Here is a 20,397-nt window from a genome sequence, read left to right as displayed (position 1 = left end):
ATTTACCTAAGGCAACCAACACGAATATAGCAGCTCACTGTTACAACTTCCTCAAAAAACATGTAAATTCAAATCCCCACGTAATATTCTAAAAGAAAATAATAAATAACAATTAAAAAAATAGTACACGAATTAAAAAAAGCTAAACCAAAAAGAAAAAGAAAATTACCTTTTTCCATTTTTTTTTTCAAAAAATTGAAGCATCTTTTGAAGGAAGCCAAAATTTGTGTTCCTTCCAACGGTGCTCTACTCATCCATAAAGCGCTTCTTTCTCCTTCTTTCCACCATTTTCCTCTCTCTTTCAACAATCGCCGAATGGGTTTCTCTTCTTTAACCTTCCTCTGTTTCTCTTTTTTCTCATTTCTTCTTTTCCTTCTTCCTTTTGCTTCTTCTTCCCCTTCAAATCTCCCAATCCTTTCCTTTCAAGAAGCCTATAATCACTTGTTCGGCGATGCCAATCTCCTCCTTCTCAACGATGGAAAATCCGTTCATCTTCATTTAGATGAACGAACAGGTCCTCTCTTACTCTGTTTCTTTCTCTGGTTGCAGATTCATTAACCCTTTTGGGTTTTTCTTTTCTCTCTTTCTTCTGTTTTTTTATTTGGGTTTTTGTTTTCAGGCGCTGGATTTCTGTCTCAGGACCTCTATCTTCATGGCTTCTTTAGTGCTTCCATTAAATTGCCTGCTGATTACACTGCTGGTGTTGTGGTTGCTTTTTATGTGAGTATGGCTTGTGGAATTCATTGGTTTTTTGGAAATGCTTTGAACTGTTGTCTGTTTGATTTTTGAGTAAGTTTCAACTTTCTTTTTCCAGTCCATGAGTTTCGATAATCAGATGATGATTTGAAATTTTGGGTTATTCTGTTTTAATTTGATTTTGTTCTGTATTCTTTTAGTCTGTTTGTTCTGTGTGTACTAGAAGGGGTGTTAAGGGAGGGTTAGGAATGTGTTAAAAGGGTAACTTAGTTTTAGCAGTGCTTTTTAAATAATGCTTGTTTACTTGGAAGTGCTTTTAAAACTTAGTTTAAGCAGGGTTTTTTTTTTCTTTTTTCTTTTTGAATTTTTTTATGGGACATAAAAGTTTGAATGAGATCTGTCCCTGTTTCTCAAAGAATTTTTTAACCTTTAGTCAGCATCAGCAAACTTTTTTTTTTTTTTTTTTTTTTCTCCATAGTTTCATTCATTTATTATTTAGCTCTTGCTCACACTCCTATCGCAATGGGGACTTGATTGGAAGTTTCCGTCGGAGAGTGAGCGCGAGGGATATAATAGGGAGTGAGAGCGGGTGTGGACTCGACCTGTAATTTGAGTTGGTTTAGTTCAGTTTCTTGGGTAATTTATTCAGAGTTTTGTTAAAAATACCGAAAATATTATTCCCTTGAACTCTTAGATTAGTAACTCGATATAGTAACTGTGATGGTAGATGTCGAATGGCAATATGTTTGAGAACAACCACGACGAGATCGATTTCGAGTTTTTAGGGAACATCAGAGGCAAAGAATGGAGGGTTCAGACTAACATTTACGGTAATGGAAGCACGAACGTTGGCAGAGAAGAAAGATATGGTCTCTGGTTTGATCCAGCTGAAGATTTCCATCAGTACAGCATTCTTTGGACTGATTCTCGCATAATGTAAGCTCTTTGTTTTTCTTCCATTTGTTCTTAGAAAGTTTGGAATCTCCCATGTTTTGTTGGAATCACCCATGAATAGTTCATTTGGAAAGCTCATTCAGAAAGTCTTAGAAAGTTTGGAATCTCCCATGTTTGAAAGCTTTCAGATGTTTTGTTTTGGTCTTGAAGGCCCCGTTTAGTAATCATTTCGCTTTTTGCTTTTGGTTTTTGAATATTGAGTCTATTTCCTCCAAATTTCTTACAATAATTTGCATCTTTCAGTACAATGGTAGAATTCTTCGCCAAATTCTAAAAACAATAACAAATTTTTAAAATCTATTTTTTTTAGTTTTCAAATTTTGGTTTGATTTTTTAAACTATGAGTAAAAGATAGATAAAAAAGGAAGAAATTTGGAGGAGGAAGTAGTGTCTATAAGCTTAATTTTAAAAAACAAAAACTAAAAAATGAAATGGTTACCAAACGTATCCCAAGCTTTCAAATTTTCTGTTTGAGTGTCCCTAATTCTTCTAACATTCTGTTTTAGTCCTAACTACTTTATAAAAAGAATACAATTAGTCTCTACTATTGACTTTCTATTAGCCTAAATTTGAACTTTGTTTTGAAATTTGATAGTTGAATTACTTAGGTCTGTTTGATGACCATTTGGTTTTTGAAGATTGAATTTGTTACTAGGGTGAATTCTCTAGTCAAAATCCAAAAACAAAACAAGTTCTTAAAAACTACTTTTTCTTTTTAGTTTTTAAAACTTGATTTGGTTTTTGAAAATATTGGTAGAAAGTGGATAACAAAGCTAAAGAACTTTGTGGTGGGTGGGAGGGGTGTTTGTAGGCTTAATTATCGAAAACCAAAAACAAAAAATCAAATGATTACGAAACGGAGCCTTAGCATGTGACTTCAAACATTTGTTTATGTAATCATACACTCATCTAGTAAGTGAACCACACATATTGGCTATATTAATTTTTTTTTTGCAAAGGACTAAGCTTTTTTATAGTTATGGTAGAATGCTTTAGAATAAGCATGAAAGTTGAAGGATAAATATAGGACTTAAACCTTCTACATTTTGTGACTCATTATCAAGACTTAGAAACAAAACATGCATTTGCTATTGTCTTTATTGATATGTTTGTAGATCCATGAGGTTTGAATTGCTAATGAACTTTGATATAATTGAGTGCTTCCATTTTCTTTTATGTTTAGATTTTATGTGGATAAAGTTCCTATAAGAGAGGTTAAAAGAACATCTTCAATGGGTGGTGAGTTTCCATCCAAGCCAATGACTTTGTATGCAACAATTTGGGATGGATCAAGCTGGGCTACCAATGGAGGCAAATACAAGGTAAACTACAAATATGCACCCTATATTGCCGAGTTCTCTGAATTCATATTGCACGGTTGCACGGTTGATCCAATTGAACAAGTCTTCCCCAAGTGTGACCTTACACAGAGCTCCGAAGCCGCCGTCCCCAGTGACATCACTACTGCTAAGAGGACAAAAATGGAGAGTTTTAGGAGGAAGCACATGACATACTCATACTGCTATGATCATCTTAGATACAAGATCCCTCCTGCAGAATGTGTCATTGATCCTCGAGAAGCCAAGCGACTTGAAAAGTTTGACCCTATAACATTTGGAAAAGGGCGGCGACACTGTGTGAAACACCCTCGCTCGAGGGAGTTTACCACCGTTTGAGAAGGATAGCATTGTTTCAGATTTTTTGTTTTTTGGGTAATAATTTCAGGCAGTTTGATTTTGGATGGGTCTGTTCTTTTTTGTGTATAAGATATATAGACAGGTGAATGAGTATAGATTTTATTTAGGATTTAGATGTCTTTCATGTTGTTTGGTTTATGTATAGTTAACACCATTAGGATTATTATTTGTTGTTATTTGGTTGTTGGCTTTACAATTTTGTCAATTTAGTGATGATTTAGATTTATGTTCTTTTAATATTATATATGTTATGATGCGGTTATTATGGCTTAAATGTGTTTTTGCAAGAGTACAAAAGGCTAGATGGGACTAAATACCCTGAATGTTGGGATCTTCTCATTGTTGTCCTTAAACTTTACCATAGCAAAATATAAAATCTCGAGAGTTTGGTCCAAGAAATAGGAGTTTGAGGAGTGGGGTGGTTAACTTCTGTTGGAGATTTGGTGTTGGCAATTTTTTTTAAAAGAATGTTGGGGTAGTTGTCCTTTATGATATTTGACATCTTGTACTTTGGATTGTTTTTCAGAATGTCTATGCAATTGTCGTTTTAGATAGTCTGATGTCTCACGGATGGTCGATTTTATAGAATATATTTTTCTTATCTGAAAAATTCCTAGGGTTTATTTAGCAGATTTCTTTCCTTTTCAGCATGCTAGTTTAGGTTTCTTTTCTCTTTCTTTCCATTGCGTGAATATGGTTCTCTTTTTAGGGATTACACCTTTGAAGTATTTGTGTCGTTGTGCGAAGTTGTTGGGTGCTATTGTGATAGGTTGTTGGAAGAGATGTCTTCGTTGTATGTTAATCTTATGTTTGTGAAGTTTGTTTTATTGTCGATCTAGAGAGATTTGCTAGTTCATATTGAATCGTTCTATTACATCTTGGGAAGGGATTCACATATTTTTGAAGTGGTCTTCATTTGATGTGGAAAGATGGAAATTCGAGTTGAGAGAGTCATGCACTTAGGAGGAATCTAAGTGATCACTCACTAATATTCTTATACTTAAGAGGAGCTAAATATGTGGAAGGTGAAGGGATCTTACATTTTAGGAGAGTCTAAGTTTCATTGAGAGGGATTCTCACATTTAGAGAAAGTATAAGTGATCGTTCTCTAAGTTGGATGATTTGAGTGTCATTGTAATTGTCGTTTGTTTACAACTAAATACATCATTGTAATGTCTTGATTTTATATAGTGAAATTATCTTTTCAAGAGCACACTACCCCTAGGCATAGGTGGTATTGCACCGGATTGGGTTACCAAACTTCGTGTTCTGTTTTGACTTTAATTTTTTTGCATTTATCTTTGATGATTTTGGAATTACTGTAACATCATGTGTACAAGTTTTGTCGAGTGTTAGATCACGTTTATTTCAATTAGTATAAGAGCAGGTCACCATTAATAGGATTAGGAGTAACCTAGTTGAATCCTATATAAAGGGTCTTGGGGAACCCTTGTGGGACGTACACCAACATAATCTCTGAATGATTTCAGATATTTTCTCTAGAAAAACTTATCCCAATATTAGAGAAATGTTCTCTAAAATTTTCTTTCTCCATTCCCTTAACATCTTTCAAGAGAGGTTTTCCATCAACCAGATCATTGTCAGAGTCATAGCAAGGAAGATGTCGTAGAAGAAGAAGATCTCGAAGAGGACACTAATTCAAGGAGAAGATAATGTTGTAGTTGCGCATCGATAAAGGTATGATGCTTAATCCCCTTTATGTCTTTGTATTTTTAATTCTTTCAAGAAATCAAAGAACGTGATTCAATTATTTTTGCTGCAAGATCAAAATGTTTGATCCCTATTGAGAAGTTATCAAAAGTGAAGTTGGTTAGAAAAGTTCTCAATCTTTGCCAAGGTTTGATATGAAAATGGCGACTATTGAAAAAGCTCAAAACATTGCAACAATGAAGGTTGATGAACTATTTTGGTTCTTGCTTACGTTTGAGATGACTTTACCGAGGACATTTATTTGTGCAAAAGCCAAGAAAAAGATTGTAGAAGCAGTAGTGAAAAAGAAGATATGTCTAAATTGAATATAAAGTCTTACCATATGTTGAAGGAAATAAATTCCTCGCAAAAGTGTATAAACTCCGTGCAATTAACATTCAGTTTTGAAACAATGAAAATATAGAGAACAAACATATAAAGTTGCAAGATAAACATTTAATCGAAACCTATAAGCATGCAATTTCTATAGAAGGGAAGAGAAAAGAATGTAGAAATACTAACCCGAATTCATTCTTCAAGAATTTTTCCTATCCTGAAACTCATGATCTCTTCTCTGCACGAATACAGGATCTCTTTCGCGGCACGAACACCAAAAACCAAACACACAATAGAGAACACCACCACACGGTGACCTTACTATTCTCTAGCAAGGAAGAGGATATATCGGCTCCTTTAGAGTTTTGGTAGAAGGAAGGTAAGAATGCAGAGAGTTTGAGAGAAGGATTTTGAGAGAGATTTGCTTGTGAGTTAATCTTTGTTTCATATATACTCCTCATTCCATATTCTCAATACAGATTAAAGTGAAAAGGATCAGGGAGGGAGTTACCCGCCCACATAAAACCAAATAACTCCCTTGTAATGGGAAGTTAATAATATTATATAATATTAATATATGATTAATTAACTACCACTTAAATAGTCAATCATATAAATGCATTTCAATAACATTAAAATGCACATCTCTCATTAACCTATAGTTTTAATATAAATCCTATTCACATTAAATTTTAACTTATAATACTTGTATGAATCTCATTCATATAAATAATATTTAAATCATATTCAAATATTTAAATTATAAATTACATTTATAATTAACTATATACTATAATGTATAAATTTACATTATACTTTATATTAATCACATTAATATAAATAATACTTTTAATTCCACTAACTAATTTGAATAATTCAAATTATTCAAAAAAAAAAAACAATTATTCCTTGTTTTATCCTTAGTGAGCTAGCAGGAGGATCTTATGGACCTATAGATTAGAAATTCCAATGATACGAGATTAATTAATTAAACTCTTTAATTAAATTAATCAATATTCATTAATTGTCGATCACTCCATTAAAGACCGACAGTTGAACTCTTCACACTGTAGATATATTTATGTATAAGAATATAACCAATCAACAATAAGTTTGAAGGGGTTGAATCCTAGTGCGGAAGCGAATAACTATTCTGTCTTTGAATTGGGATTGGAAAAAATCAATATTGATTTTACAAAGACCTAAATTAGGCTAAGCATAGAGATTTTTCAATTAGAAAAATTAGAGATGAAGGAAATAATACCTTTGTAGAATCAAGAAGCTCCAAGTTTTTCCTCCAAGGTCACGCACAAATTCACTGTGAAAATCTAAAGAGATCTTCCAATATGAACACTACCAATTGGAATCCTTGTTATTCTCAGGACACAAGGATTGAAGTGTGGGCTTCTGTGAATTTTGGCAGAGAGAAGTTTGTGAGAGAGTGTGAGAGAGTGTGAGAGAGAACCAAATTGCAAAGAGATCTATCTCTTTTTTTTTTGCGTGCAACTTAGTGAATTTACGCAGAGAAAGGAATAAAAGGGGGAGGAGGTGGGAGTTACGATAACTCCCCTTCTCCCCCACACTTACTGAAATAACTCCCTTAATGCGGAGTTATTTGATTTTTAATTTAATATTAATTTAATATTAACTTAATGTTTATGATATGGTTAACTAACAACTAGTAATCATATAATATGCATTTATAATCACACAATAATACAACCTCCTCTTTTAACCTATAGTTTTAATATGAATTAAATTCATATTAAATATTAATCTATAGTATAAAATCCATTTAAAATATTTGAATCACATTCAAATATTTCTCTCACATGTTATATAATTTTAATTATAAATCATATTTATAATTAACTATATATTATAATGCATCGACATACATCATATATTATATTAATCATATTAATATAATTAATTACTCAAATTTCCATAAATAATTTGAGCAACTTTATTAGTTAATCTTTGTTTCTATCCTTAGTGAACTAATAAGGGGACCTATTGGACCTACAAATTAGAAGCTCCAATGATTTGAGATTAATTAACTAAATGATGGAACGAACACATGCATAGCGTGAGCGAAAAAGGATCTAAAGTACTCTAATCATGTTAATTTAAATTAACACAAAGGGATAAAGAGTACAACCTTTGTAGTCTTAATTCTTCTCTTGATCCGCTTCAATCTCTTCACAAATGGTTCGTAGACCACCACAAGAGTCTTCACGACTATTCTCCGACCTTAAAACGGGATGGTGGGATTTGGTGAGTGACCAATTTGGAGAGAAAATGGTTAAGGGTTTGAGAGAGAATTAGGTTTAGATTTTTCACAAAAATCTCATGAAAATCCACTTTGCCAAAGAGAAAAAAATTTAAAAACATAGAACATTTCTATTTATAAGCAAAAATATGCAAAATCATGCAATTTTGAGTTAATGAAAATTTGACACTAAAAATCCATTAACTAAATAGTGGGAATTAGTGGGATTAGTGTCTTCAAGTGGAATCAATACCTAGCAATGACAAATGTTGAACTTTCCCACTAAATGAAACTTGGATCTTTCCACTAACCTGGTCAAGAGGTCAAAGTTTAACATTCAACTTGACTTTTATTGCATTTTTTACCTAGTCAACAATTTGACCAATTCCATTTATTTTCAAAATTAATTATAATAATTAATTTAAAATTAAATTAATATTAAATAATTTAATTTAATATTAAATCCAACACTAGTCTCAATCAATATGAATCTCTATTCATTGTCTTGATATTTAAATCTTATTTAAACATCTTTCTCTCTCTCTTCATGTTTAATTCACAAGTAAACATTAGGTTAAATATATCGGATATATTTAACACGTTACTCCAAAAAATTGAATTCGAACACTTCAAATTTGTTTGTCACACTGTTTTAAGGTTTAGTCCAATATGAGCTAGTAGAGGGACCTCATGGACCTACAAATCATGGGTTCCAATGATCTGAGATTAACCGGTTAAACTCTTTAACCCAATTGATCAACATTCGTTAACTATCAGGTCACTCTACTAAACCTCAGTAATTGCACTCCCCTCACTGTAGATATATTTCTATCCACTCGATATAACCATAATCAGTAAGTCAACCTTTCACTTTCATTAACCTCTTGGGCCAATGAGAGGGTGGGGCCCCTTTGTTTAAGACCCGGAGTCAGCACTTAAAGGAACAACCTCTCTACTATCCCTAAAAGCGGGTATGAGTGAATTTCGTCTTGCACCCTATGTCCTTAACTATCTATCCGATCTTATCCCTGAAATGGGAGGCTTATTGAGCGGCACTGTTGAGCCAACCCTCACCCATGAAAATGTAAGGATAATCCCGAATAAATAGGATTTCATAGTTAGCTCATGATTAAAGTCAAGTTACATAGGTCATTGCTATGAAATAGTCAGCCTTAAACAGTAAACAATGTTATAAAGTAAGAGTGACTCATTATTTGGCCCTGTCTTATACAAACTCTTTGTACAGAATGCTCCCACTCGTATGTCTCCACATGAACGATTTATGATTACATCGTTTGTACTAAATACAAAGTGGGTCGCATCCAATAGTGTCCTTAGGATAAGGTACCCAAGCTTATCCGTATACTATAGACCATTTTGGTTATCTATTCGAACTTGATCCACTTTTATGTCGCTACATAAAGTCCAAGTATTCATATAATAGCTATGGATCTTAGTTTATTGGATTTAGATTCTTTCTAAAACAAAATGAGCAATTCATATATCCAATAACAACTTTATTGAATAAACCTCAATAACATCTTTATTGAAAATAGAATAAGTTTATTATTTACAAACCACGAGTTTTAGGATATAAAACCCAAAAAACTCCCACTTGGACTAAAACTCCAGCGGTAACATCTATATACATATAATGTTGAGTTGTTGAGTTTTTAGAGAGAAATACAATAAACTAGGGCATCATATACCCATGGTTTGTCTTCACTAGGCATCATATACCTGTGGATTTTTCTCCTACTTGCCCTATATTATACAACCCGTAGTCTTAGGCTCACTAGGTTACCCTCAAACACTTTAGCCATGAGAACCTTTGTAAACTGATCAATATACAATAGACTTCTAACTTTCAATATATAGAGAATGCATCTTATATCCTTAACTTCTTGAGGTGATTCTCGATGGCATCATCAAATATTGATGACGTAAGTTTTTGCTAAACCCATGTTATGATCAGGCTATCACACAACTCTCTCACTACGTCGAGATATTCTCAATTCTTGAGAAAGATGCATTTGACTAGTTCTAACAATTCTTAGGACCAACTCAATCAACAACACTTGTTGATTTTCTGTAACTTCTATAGAAACTTTGACGCAATACTAGCTTATCACAAGATTGATAACAATACTTTATTTTCTTTTGCGTTGAAGAAGTATTCAACTTTTGGGTAGCCTATGAATAGTCTAACAGGGTTCTGTTTCTTCTTTCGATACACCGTTTTGCTGAGGCACCAGGTGTAGAGAGTTATGACTGGATTCCATGTTCTATCAAATAGTCTTGGAATCTCAGTTCTATGTACTCTCCACCTCGATTTGATCAAAGTTCCTTAATCGTTTTATCTAACAAGTTCTCAGCTTCAGCCTTATACACCTTGAACTTTTCAAGTGCTTCAGACTTATGATGAATTTAGGTAAACATAATTGTACCTTGAATAATTATCTAATAAGATATTCATACCCTCCTCGTGTTTTAACAATCATTGGTCCACTGAGATCCAAATGTACGAATTTTAAGGATTCTTTGGCTCTAGGACATTTTTCCAAAAAAGATTTTTTTAGTCATTTTACCTTCAAGACAAGACTCACATGGAGGTAAAGAGTTTTCTTCTAACTAGTTTAAATGACCACTTTTAACCAATCTCTCAATCCTATTGAGATTAATGTGACCAAGTCTTAAGTGCCAAAGATATGTACTTAAGAAACTTTTTTTGTCTTTTGTTTTCGATTTGAGCCATTTTAAACATCTCGATATTTGAAATGGCCTTCGCTTTGGTTGGTTTTAACATATAAGTTATCTTTTAGTAGAACAGATAAGAATACTTTTTTTGCTAATGAACACTTCATTTCTATCAAAAGATACTTTGTACAATTGTTCTAACAAGAGATAGATTTTTTTTTTCATTTCAGAAACAAAAAGTACGTTATCTAATATAACGAATTTATCTCTAGATAACAACTTCTGAAACTCCCACTGATTATGCTGAGACAACATCTTTTTTCAAAACCTTGAGAGTTATCTCGCCTTCCACAAGCATGCTTCAGAAACTAATTTCCTTGTTTTGCTTTTTCAACTTTCTTCTTCGCAAGGTACTTCGGGTAGTTTCTTTTCCAGTGCCCGTCCTATTACAGTAGAAGCATTTTTCTTTGTCTGCAACTTTAGCTCTGCCTTTGCAATCAGTAGGAGTCTTCCTTTTTCCCTTACTCTTTTTCATCGGAACACTATTGTTCTTAGAAGAAGAAGGACCAAACTTTTTCCTAGAGGACAATCCTCTATTGACTTTATTCGTGGTGGTAACATTTACCTCCGCTTCTTGTCCCTTAGATTTCAAGAGACACTGTTAAGTCTGAAGCTCATTGAGAAGAGTAGTCAAGCTATATTCTATCTTGTTCATCATCGCATTTGGTATAGTAAGAAGCTCTTCAGAAGAGACTCTAGAATAAAACTGAATTGACTTTTTTCATCTATGACAACTCTGTTTACTTCTGCTACATGGAAATGGACCATCATGTCCAGGACATATTCTTTAACTGAGGTCCTTTCTTTCATACGACAGTTATAAACGTACTTGATGGCATCATGTCTGAGGGAGAAGGACGACTGTCCAAACAACCCTCGCAAAGATTCCATAATCTCTTTAGCGATACCCATACCATCATATTTCTAGCCAAGACATCAAATATGCTTGCAAGAATGTTGACTCTGGCTTTTTCATTCGCCCTTGTCCACTTGTCATGTGCATCCCGAACCATTCAGTTTGCGCTTAAGCTAGGATTTGGAGGATACTTCTCAGTTAAAACAAACCTAAGATCATCGATTACCAATATTATATTCAAGTTTAAATTCCATGTAGCATAATTGTTCCCATTAAGTTTCACCGAAGCAAGTAGTTTTACTAAAGAGCTAGTCATATTGAAAATATAAACAAATTTTATTGATGAATTGCTATAAACTTTTTTTTATATAAAAAATATCCAACCAAGTTTAGTAAAAAAAATAATGTATCCATCATTATTCTTATTGAAACAATACTTCAGAGGTTCAGAGCAAGACAGTCTGCTACTCATCCTTTGAATTGAGACAATCTCAACTAATCACTATTACCAGTAAAAAAAAAAAAAAAAAAAAATTCTATAAAATTGCTTGATGATGATGTAAGAAAAATGTCAAAATTCTTGAACTCTAAAAAATTGGGCAAAAATCATTCTGAAGGATCTTTAAATCAATTATCGTCAATATAGAGTCTACAAATCGTACGGTAAATAATCTTTATTTTACTTTAAAAGTTAAAATGGTACAATTTTAAACTTTATGAAGAGTAATACAATTCATTCTGCAATGTTCCCCAAGTTCCCAATAATATATGCCAATGGCTACAAGTACTGCACTTTTCTACGTGAAATCTCTAAAACCACTCATGTTGTGAAACACAACAAAGTAAAGCCAAACATATCACTTCAAAAGTGTAGTAAAAACTCTCGTCAGTTCTGTGTTTGGATCCCCAGAAATACCTGACTTCACCCTCCAAGCAATATGCTCGTCAGGCCGGACTAGGATTGCTCCTTTGTCGGTCATCTGACAAACGTCCCACCATGACGGTGAAGTTGACCATTGCCGAATTTCTTGAACATCAATGTAGTTCTTCCAAGGTGTTAGTTCTTCCTTGCTGCTTGACTGAATCTTGGTGGTATCAGCAGACCATAAAATGCATACCCTAACAGAAATTTTGAATTCCTCTGCTACCTTGAGAGTAGCGTGAGCAAGACAGTAAGACTCCGGTCGCGGACCTATTATGAGAAGGAATTGGACTACATCCCCAGATACAAGATCGAGCGTGGAAAAAATCTCCTGCACACACATATTTCCCGTCTTTAGTTGACTTAAATGAAAATTGGGAAAATACATTTTTGGTCCCTACATTTTGAATCTAGTTTCTATTTGGTCCCTAAGTTTCAAAATGTTACACATTGAAAGATCTTAGTTTGGTTTCTTAAGCTTTGAGTTCGATTTCAATTGTCTTTAGATTTCAAAATGTTACAGTCTTACCCTCAAGATTTGAGTTTTAGTTCAATTTGATCCTTAAATTGAATGATTTATACTTTTAACCTCAATTTTTCATTAAATACTCACTTTCTGTCAATGTGTATTAATTAATTTTAAAGAAGTAAAAGAATTATAATTAGTTAAGCTTCTTTTTTCATCACTATTAAAATAAAATTTTAAATTTTACTTCATAATTATTTTAAATTAATTAATAGACATTAACGCTAGTGACTAAAAGTGACTATTTAATAAAAAAAAAAATCGAGATTAAAAGTGTAAATCTTGAAACCTAGGGACCAAATTGAATAAAACACAAATGTAATTGGTAAATTGTAGTATTATGGAACTTAGGAACTGAAATGAAATCAAACTCAAAACTTAAAAAGGACTAAATGTGTAACATTTTGAAATCTAGGGACCAAATGGAAACTAGACCCAAAATTTAGGGACAAAAAAGGTATTTAAAATATCACTCAACTATCTAGCTGCAGCTTAAGTGTCTTGCAATGCAATAAAAGCACACCTAAAGAAATCGTTTAGTGCACTAAATGATGTTTGAAACCAATTGTTATTTTTTATATTCATGTGGCCATTTAATATGCAGAGTGAACAGTCGATCAATTCTAATACCTCACTGGCCAAAACCCTCACATTCATATGAGGCAGCCTTGATCCTGGATCTGCAGAAGGGACGTACTGTCTCCGACGACCTGTAGGTTCTTCTCGACCACCAAGGAGAGAATCATCAGGAATTATTGCCCCTTCGGAGTACCTAAATCCCATTGATAAGATTGAGATAAATATGTTTAAGCTATCATTAAACCAGATCCCCCAATGAAAGAGCTTTACTTTTGTTTATAGTCTGATACACCAGTTGCCAGTGTTTTTTAAAGCTCAAGGCATGATAAAGTGCAATAGTCTTCTAGGACTTATGCGCAGAATATTTTTTGTGAGGCGCGTTATATATAAAAGTACTACATAAAGAAAAAAGAAGAGAAAGCATAGTTGAAGTGAGAAAAAAAAACCCTAAACACAAATTTTTTCGCATTTAGGCTTAGTAAATTTGATTTTTTAAGATTTTAAAGAAGGAAAAACCCTAATTGTAAAGATTTTTTTTTAAATAATGAAAAAGTCCCAAGACTCAGGGCTTTGAGCTATGAGACTTCACAAAAGGCGCAAGCTTCAAGCATGCCTTATTTTGTGAGCCTCACCTTTTCAAGGTGAGTAGCCAAACCTGTGCCTTGAGCCTAGGCACGTGTCCGGTAAGGCTTTTTAAAACATTGCCAGTTGTTAAGTCGAGAAACACCAGTGGATGGGATGAAAGTTAAAACATCTAAAGAAGAGTAAAATTAGCTCATGCATTGAGTTTGAATAGAAGTTAAACCTGAAACCAAGATCCTCCGCAGGGAACTGAAGTTGAAGGCTCTTCCCTTCATCAAATATCTGTCTCAGTTTTGCGAGTCTTGAAGATCCAACGGGATTTCCATCATTCAGAAATGAATCTGAGAGCTGCAAACGACCTATCTTAAAAATTCCATCCAAAACTGCGCTCTGTTGTGAGGATGATAAAATAGAACCAAGGCCATGGTTAACTACTCGGTGCACTGCACGTTAAGGAAAAAGGAATTCATTCTCTGTATTGCAAAGACTTAGATATTACAATTACAACCAATATGGTGAACTTTAGGTGAGATTGTTTTAAAGAGTGACATTCAAACTAGATGAAGCTGCTATTTACCAGAGTTTGCAATCTTTGGATCCAGACCAAGAGCTGCAGGCACTTCCATGGCTGCTTTGAAGTTCTTAACACTAAGGGCCGTATTGAATAGTGCTATCTGACAAGGGAGTGACAGAAGAGGTCGAGAATCAATTAGAAAATTTGTTGCTGAATGAAGAGGTCGAGACCTGCTTCACCTTGGTACTGCCTACAGAATACAAGAAATACTACACGACTTAAATGTATGTGCACATTTCCCTCCAGACTCCAGACCACTCACTCAACTCTATTCTCAAAACAAAATGGCTAAATTGTTGGGGGTGAAAAGGACCACATTTATGCTCAAGTTTCATCCCCACAGTCGTTTAACCAAAAGTGACTCAACTACCTCAAATTAGTTGAGAAAATCAATCATTTGTCATGACAAGAAAAGATATTTTACGGTCATTGAAAGAGAAACGATAAGATATTTTATGGTCTTTTTTGTCTTTCCTTTAGCATTCTTATTTGTAATAGCCAAGCAGTGTCAACGTGCATCACATTCTCAGGCAACTCACACAACAAAATTCAATTATTGAAAGAGTAAGAACATCAACAAATTATAAGATTACCGGCCTCCTTTCCATTTCATAAGTATTTAATATTGAAGGTGATGCAATATCTTGTAGCACTGCAGCTAATTTCCAGGCAAGATTATGGACGTCTTGAATTCCAGTATTCATTCCTGCATGAATACATCAACAAATGATGGCACAATTGTACATTTATGGAAGTTTTTACCTGTCATAATGTGTACGAAAAACTTCCAAGTTCTTGTTTTCATTACATTTTTAAAACCAAATGAAAATACATATATACATACATCTATATATATATGTGCATTGACTTTCTCTTCTCTTTGATTTGACCAATTTTGCTTCAATCTTGGTAACTTGGACACTATTCTGAGCATAATGTCAGTACTAAGCATTGAACAAGAATAACTTAGACGCATTTCAAGAACATTTGGATGTTACATAATTCATAACACATCCGGGACATCTGTGACAGTGAGAGACATTGAAAAACACTTGGAACGCCTCTTAAACATATTTTGTAGGGAAGACAATCTTTTTTAGATGATATAGAAAATTAACATCAAGAACTAAGAAGTAAATAAATAAATAAACAAATAAATTGAAGAGAATAAGTAGATTTTACCTTACAAAATCCAACAATATTCAGAAAGAAGATACATTTACGAGAACATAATTTCACACAATGTTTGAGATATAAGCTCTTTTCTTCAAAAGACGAGAGTTTATTTCACTTTGTGTTCTTAGGGAGGTCTTTAGTTTACTTTGTAATAATCAATTTTTTTTCTTTTTTTAAAAAAGGATGAAGTTACATTTACAAGAACATAATTCCAAATCCTTTATGTAACAAAATTTTCAAACACAATTTTTGGACATGTCCAAAATTGTCGGTCTATTTTTTAAGAAAATGATGTGTGCTTGTATTGTACAACACTCATATTCCATGCATCAGTGTGCCTATTTTATGGGATTTAATTCACCAATATTATAAGCATGGCATGGATTCTTCAATTCCATCTTGGAACTTTTCATAAACAATTGATTTAAATTTGGTTTCTGAAATCTAAGAAGAACAAGCTTCCTGTCCCCAGCTAATATGTGGAGATTGAAACTAATTCCATGTAACAGACAGACAATAAAGTTTTCCATATGTATATTTGTTTTAAGATTAATGACTGTTTACTTGAACAGTCCATTTTTCTAAATTGGCCAAGATACATTAACAATAGAAATGCTATGCCAAAACAATGTGTAGTATTATAATTTATAAATCCTAACAAATGATTTTAAAGTATAAAAAATTAATACTAACCAAATCCACCAGCTGGAGGAAATCGATGAGCAGCATCACCAGCAAGCAATACACGACTTTGACAGCATATGAACTTCTCGGCAACTTCAGCATGCATAATCCAAGGTTTTACATCTTGCACATCTATGTCACAAAGGTTTTGACCAACCAATTTGAAGATTAACTCCTCACACATCTACAAGAAATTGAATCCATTTACTACAGAAAGAATGTATGATTGGCATTGATACATATTATTTTTGCAGGTCAATCATTTGATAATTCAATCATAAGTAATGGGATATGCACTATAACTTGAATTGTATATCCCACTCTAAAGCTAGCACTCAACTGTAAACTGTTTTTTCTTCAACTTCAACATACTCAACACAAGATGGTGGACAAAATTACCTTAGGGCAGAAATCTCCAATATTTTGTTGAGGAGGATAGAATGGTACCTGTAAGATAACACGTAATATCTTAAGTGTAAGATGCAGAATGCAGATGAAGAAGATTGTATCAAGATGATGGCAGTACCTGCAATATAAATTCGCCTTGCTTGAGATCATGAGCAACAAGAACCCCAATAGCTTCAGTGTTAAAGACGAAATATAGCATACCAGGCCTCTCTTTTAGCAAATACTCACCAAGCTCTCTACTAAAGAAATGGACGCTTACAAGCTTTTGTAAGTCATTTTCACCCTTCATTTCTATGCCTACTAGTCTCCGGACAGAACTTCCAGCACCGTCTGCACCAACAAGGACATTACAGCTGATATTCCTCCTCTTAATATGTGTCCCTTCCTTGAGATAAGATGCAGTCATGGTTATTGTCTCATCAGTAGCATCAATAGAAACACACTCATGCCCCAGAAGTATTTTCTTTTCTCTTACTACACAGGGGCCTTCCAAGCTTTCCGGTGTACAGACTTGAAACCCAAGATTTTGAAGTTGCTTAAGTAGTAACCTGTTTAATTTGTACTGGGAGAAATGTGCAACAGAAACTGGGCTGGTGATGTGCTCAAAATCTGTTTTTTTTTTTTAAGAAAAAACAAAAATTGTATTCAATATTATCACAAACTTCAAACCCCCTCCCCAATTAAAAAAAAAAAAAAAAAAAAAAAAAACTAAAACCGAAGGACTAAATATCCTTTAAAAAGAGAAACCAGAAGGTAGCACTTGGCAGCACACTATTAAAAACCAAATATTTTTATATGCACAAAAATCCACAATTTTTAATATCACTCAAACCAGATGTTCCTGAAATCTAAATCTTCTAATATTCATCCATTTTTATTTAAAATAAATAAACAAATTTCATTGAACAAATGAAATTACAAAACAGAGGGAAGGCAAACACTAACCAAGCCTCTTAAAAAAAAAAGGGAAAAACACACACACACACACACACACTAACCAAGCCAGATAACTTACGGAAGGACTCTTTCCATTAGCACAAAGAGAGTTAGACAACAGTTATTCAAAGGAATATGAAGCTTTTATCAAAAGAAGGTGACAGAAGTAAAATTTTCCCGAAACAGACAAAAGATTAGAAAATACTTGCCTTACTTTTTAGCCAATGGACCTCCAGAAAGACTCTAATAAACCAAATCCGAAGTATTTCTCCTTTCTGAAAGAATTTCTGCTATTCGTAGTAAATAAGAGGCTTCTAATAGTATGTGCCACAATCAAAAGTATCTTCTTTCCTATTTTGAACCACATGACTGTTCCTTCCACAAAAACCCCTCGTTAATTTCCAAAGCGTGAGCCACAGTCAAAGGCATGGGAAGAACTCATGTAAAATGAGAGGGCAAATTAGGCAAATTTTGCTGGTTTAGGATAAATCTACTGTAAAAGAATGGGTCATTCTCCTTTTGGACTATAGAATCTTCAAAGTTTTTCCACCAATCATGGTTTAGCAAAGATTGGAACTTAAACCAAACGCCTAATTGAAAATGTTAACCATCCGAAACAGGGAGTCCCAGTGTCATCAACAACTTGCAGATAGTTTATTATATTGAGAGATCACTCCTTCCCGCTTCTTTTTTTTCTTATGAGAAACGATTTTTTTTAATTAGAAATGATCAAACTGGTTTCATTGATAAAATGAAATTACAAACGGCAGTATGAAAGCCTATATGAGCACCTTTAGGGAGAAGCCTACCAAGGCAATAGGAAAGGTATCACATATAAGGAGGAGAAAAGGGGATCCTTGCCTGATACTTCTAGCAGCATAGAACCTACCACCGATGACTTTCATTGAGATAAAAATGAAAGAAAACAAGGCATATAAAAACCAATCCCACCAAAAGGAGAGAGAAATCCCTCTAAAAGAACAAAGAACCATACATCTAAACTTGATATTTATGATGAGAAGTTAGCACTAAAGAGACAAACCTAAATCCAATGAGTCGAACAACAGCTGAAGCCTTTAGCGCACAGGCCAACTTGATTACAAAACCTTTTTCTCCTCTGCCAATCCTTAAAGAATTCATTTGCAATGAGGCAGGAACAATCATTTACTTTTACTATATCCACAATGATCATTATAAAGCCGAACTAGCAAGCAAACTAACTATAAATTTCTGAATAGAATGCCTTACTAGTATCTTCTGTACAAAGTATCAGACTATAAATAGCAATGAAATTAGTGATTGAGCAATAAAGTTGACTCAAATAAGTATCCCAGTATCAACTAAAAAAATCGTGAACCCATCTTGAAGTACATAAAACTAGAAAACCAGAGCATGGATAAAATTGTACCTTGTGGTTGCATATGGTCTACAGATCCGAGAATTGTACCATTCAGTGAAGTACAATATATGAACTTTCTCCATGACTCGACAGGTGGTTGATGTAATTGTATCTCCTCTGCTAGTCCATCCAATTTGCGAAATACCTATCAATCAATTCTGTATAAACACATTACTTTGAATGTTTAACTCAGTCATTGGAATGGCATCTTCATTAAGAGAAATTCAATCAACCTCCATGGATCTGTTATTTATGAAGTGAGCTTGCGGATGTTTAGAAAAACTTCTGTTCTTCTCCACAACTGCACATTTAACCCCTACAGGAGGGGAAAAATGCATATTCCCCAAAATGAAAGGAATTAGCATAAACACTAAGATTATAATTATCTATATAATAACATTTCTAATACCAACTTGAAAGTTTCATGTTCTGTTTCAAGTTATAAAAATCCCAATTTTCCATGGTCGAGAAAATTAAGAGCAAAATGACAATATATACCTAATTTAGTGAGAAGAATAGCAAGGACGAGACCAACAGGTCCTGCGCCAACAATTAAAACCGGAACCATTGTTTCTTTGCCGCCATGGAAAAGCTTGGAATTTGATAAGCATCTACTCTGAACGTACCCAACTGGTATTGCTCTAAGGGTTGCATCAAATTTCTGAAGGCCATTAAACCTCCTGAAAAAACCCAAAAACCCCATGGCTCTGATCGAGAAGAAGCTCAGAAGATCACTTAATTTGTTTTAATGTGATTTTTCTTAATTTGTTCCACATTTTGGCTTCGACCACCTAATTAGTCCAATATTCGAGGATTACTTAAACAGTAATAGTGGAGAGAAATCGTTGAAGAATGAAATAAAAGAAGAGAGGCGCTCGGAGGCGACGAACAGAGGCGCTCGGAGGCGACGAACAGAGGCTCCTCGGAGGTGGCGGCAGAATGACGGCGGCGCGAGGGTGGACGGCTTGCGGCAGTGCGATGGAGAGAGATGTGGCGTGGGTTCCCTTATTGTTTATTTATTTATTTAATTATTAGAAAATTGTTGGTTCATTGTTCGTGGAATTTGAAACTATTTACAAAAATAAGGTTGTGAAATAGGTAACGGGATCCACGATTTTGTCCACGATTTTTAAGTCAGCACATAAATTGTGTACCCATTTAAGGCTAAGGCCAGCCACACGAATTAATGCTATTTTTTTTTTTCAATGAATTAAGGTTAAATCTATTTTTTTTCACATTTTTCATAACTTTTATCTTCTTCTTTTATTTTTTTTAATGTTTTTTTTTGTATTTTTGGAGAATTTTTTACTGTGAAATTTAAGTTTTTAAAGGT

At 33.8% G+C, this 20,397-nt stretch overlaps 2 protein-coding genes across 6 annotated transcripts; one reads left to right on the top strand and one right to left on the bottom strand.

Moving 5' to 3' along the window:
* Positions 1 to 226: 226 nt before the first annotated feature.
* On the top strand, positions 227 to 3,572 carry LOC120080884 (probable xyloglucan endotransglucosylase/hydrolase protein 28). The gene is made up of 4 exons (XM_039035552.1): positions 227 to 514; positions 620 to 720; positions 1,424 to 1,632; positions 2,834 to 3,572. Exons 1-4 carry the CDS (start codon positions 316 to 318, stop codon positions 3,324 to 3,326), a joined length of 1,002 nt encoding a protein of 333 aa, XP_038891480.1. The 5' UTR covers positions 227 to 315; the 3' UTR covers positions 3,327 to 3,572.
* An 8,365-nt stretch (positions 3,573 to 11,937) lies between these two features.
* Positions 11,938 to 20,132, bottom strand: LOC120081516 (2,4-dichlorophenol 6-monooxygenase). Of its 5 annotated transcripts, XM_039036469.1 has the most exons (12): positions 19,955 to 20,132; positions 19,563 to 19,855; positions 19,298 to 19,380; positions 19,074 to 19,209; positions 16,848 to 17,338; positions 16,721 to 16,768; positions 16,331 to 16,505; positions 15,055 to 15,167; positions 14,465 to 14,561; positions 14,111 to 14,330; positions 13,357 to 13,498; positions 11,938 to 12,531 (listed from the first exon to the last, which is right to left on the bottom strand). In XM_039036469.1, the coding sequence occupies exons 2-12, from the start codon at positions 19,765 to 19,767 to the stop codon at positions 12,136 to 12,138; spliced, it is 2,106 nt and encodes a 701-aa protein (XP_038892397.1). In that variant the 5' UTR covers positions 19,768 to 19,855; positions 19,955 to 20,132; the 3' UTR covers positions 11,938 to 12,135. The 5 variants fall into 5 exon arrangements, with proteins under 5 accessions (XP_038892397.1, XP_038892396.1, XP_038892399.1 ...); XM_039036468.1 differs by having other exon boundaries at positions 19,563 to 20,131; XM_039036471.1 differs by lacking the exon at positions 19,955 to 20,132 and having other exon boundaries at positions 19,074 to 19,222; positions 19,563 to 19,617.
* Positions 20,133 to 20,397: the final 265 nt, after the last annotated feature.

Source organism: Benincasa hispida, chromosome 7, assembly GCF_009727055.1.
Source record: "Benincasa hispida cultivar B227 chromosome 7, ASM972705v1, whole genome shotgun sequence".
NCBI lineage: Eukaryota > Viridiplantae > Streptophyta > Magnoliopsida > Cucurbitales > Cucurbitaceae > Benincasa > Benincasa hispida.
This window is presented reverse-complemented; position numbering and strand designations above follow the sequence as displayed.

Coding starts and splice junctions, on each gene's coding strand:
- LOC120080884 (XM_039035552.1), top strand. CDS start 316: ATGGGTTTCTCTTCTTTAACCTTCCTCTGTTTCTCTTTTTTCTCATTT. Junction 515..619: donor TCATTTAGATGAACGAACAG/GTCCTCTCTTAC, acceptor TTTTGTTTTCAG/GCGCTGGATTTCTGTCTCAG. Junction 1,633..2,833: donor TGGACTGATTCTCGCATAAT/GTAAGCTCTTTG, acceptor TTTTATGTTTAG/ATTTTATGTGGATAAAGTTC.
- LOC120081516 (XM_039036469.1), bottom strand. CDS start 19,767: ATGGGGTTTTTGGGTTTTTTCAGGAGGTTTAATGGCCTTCAGAAATTT. Junction 17,339..19,073: donor AGACCATATGCAACCACAAG/GTACAATTTTAT, acceptor AAAAAAAAACAG/ATTTTGAGCACATCACCAGC. Junction 14,562..15,054: donor ATGAAATGGAAAGGAGGCCG/GTAATCTTATAA, acceptor CTCCCTTGTCAG/ATAGCACTATTCAATACGGC.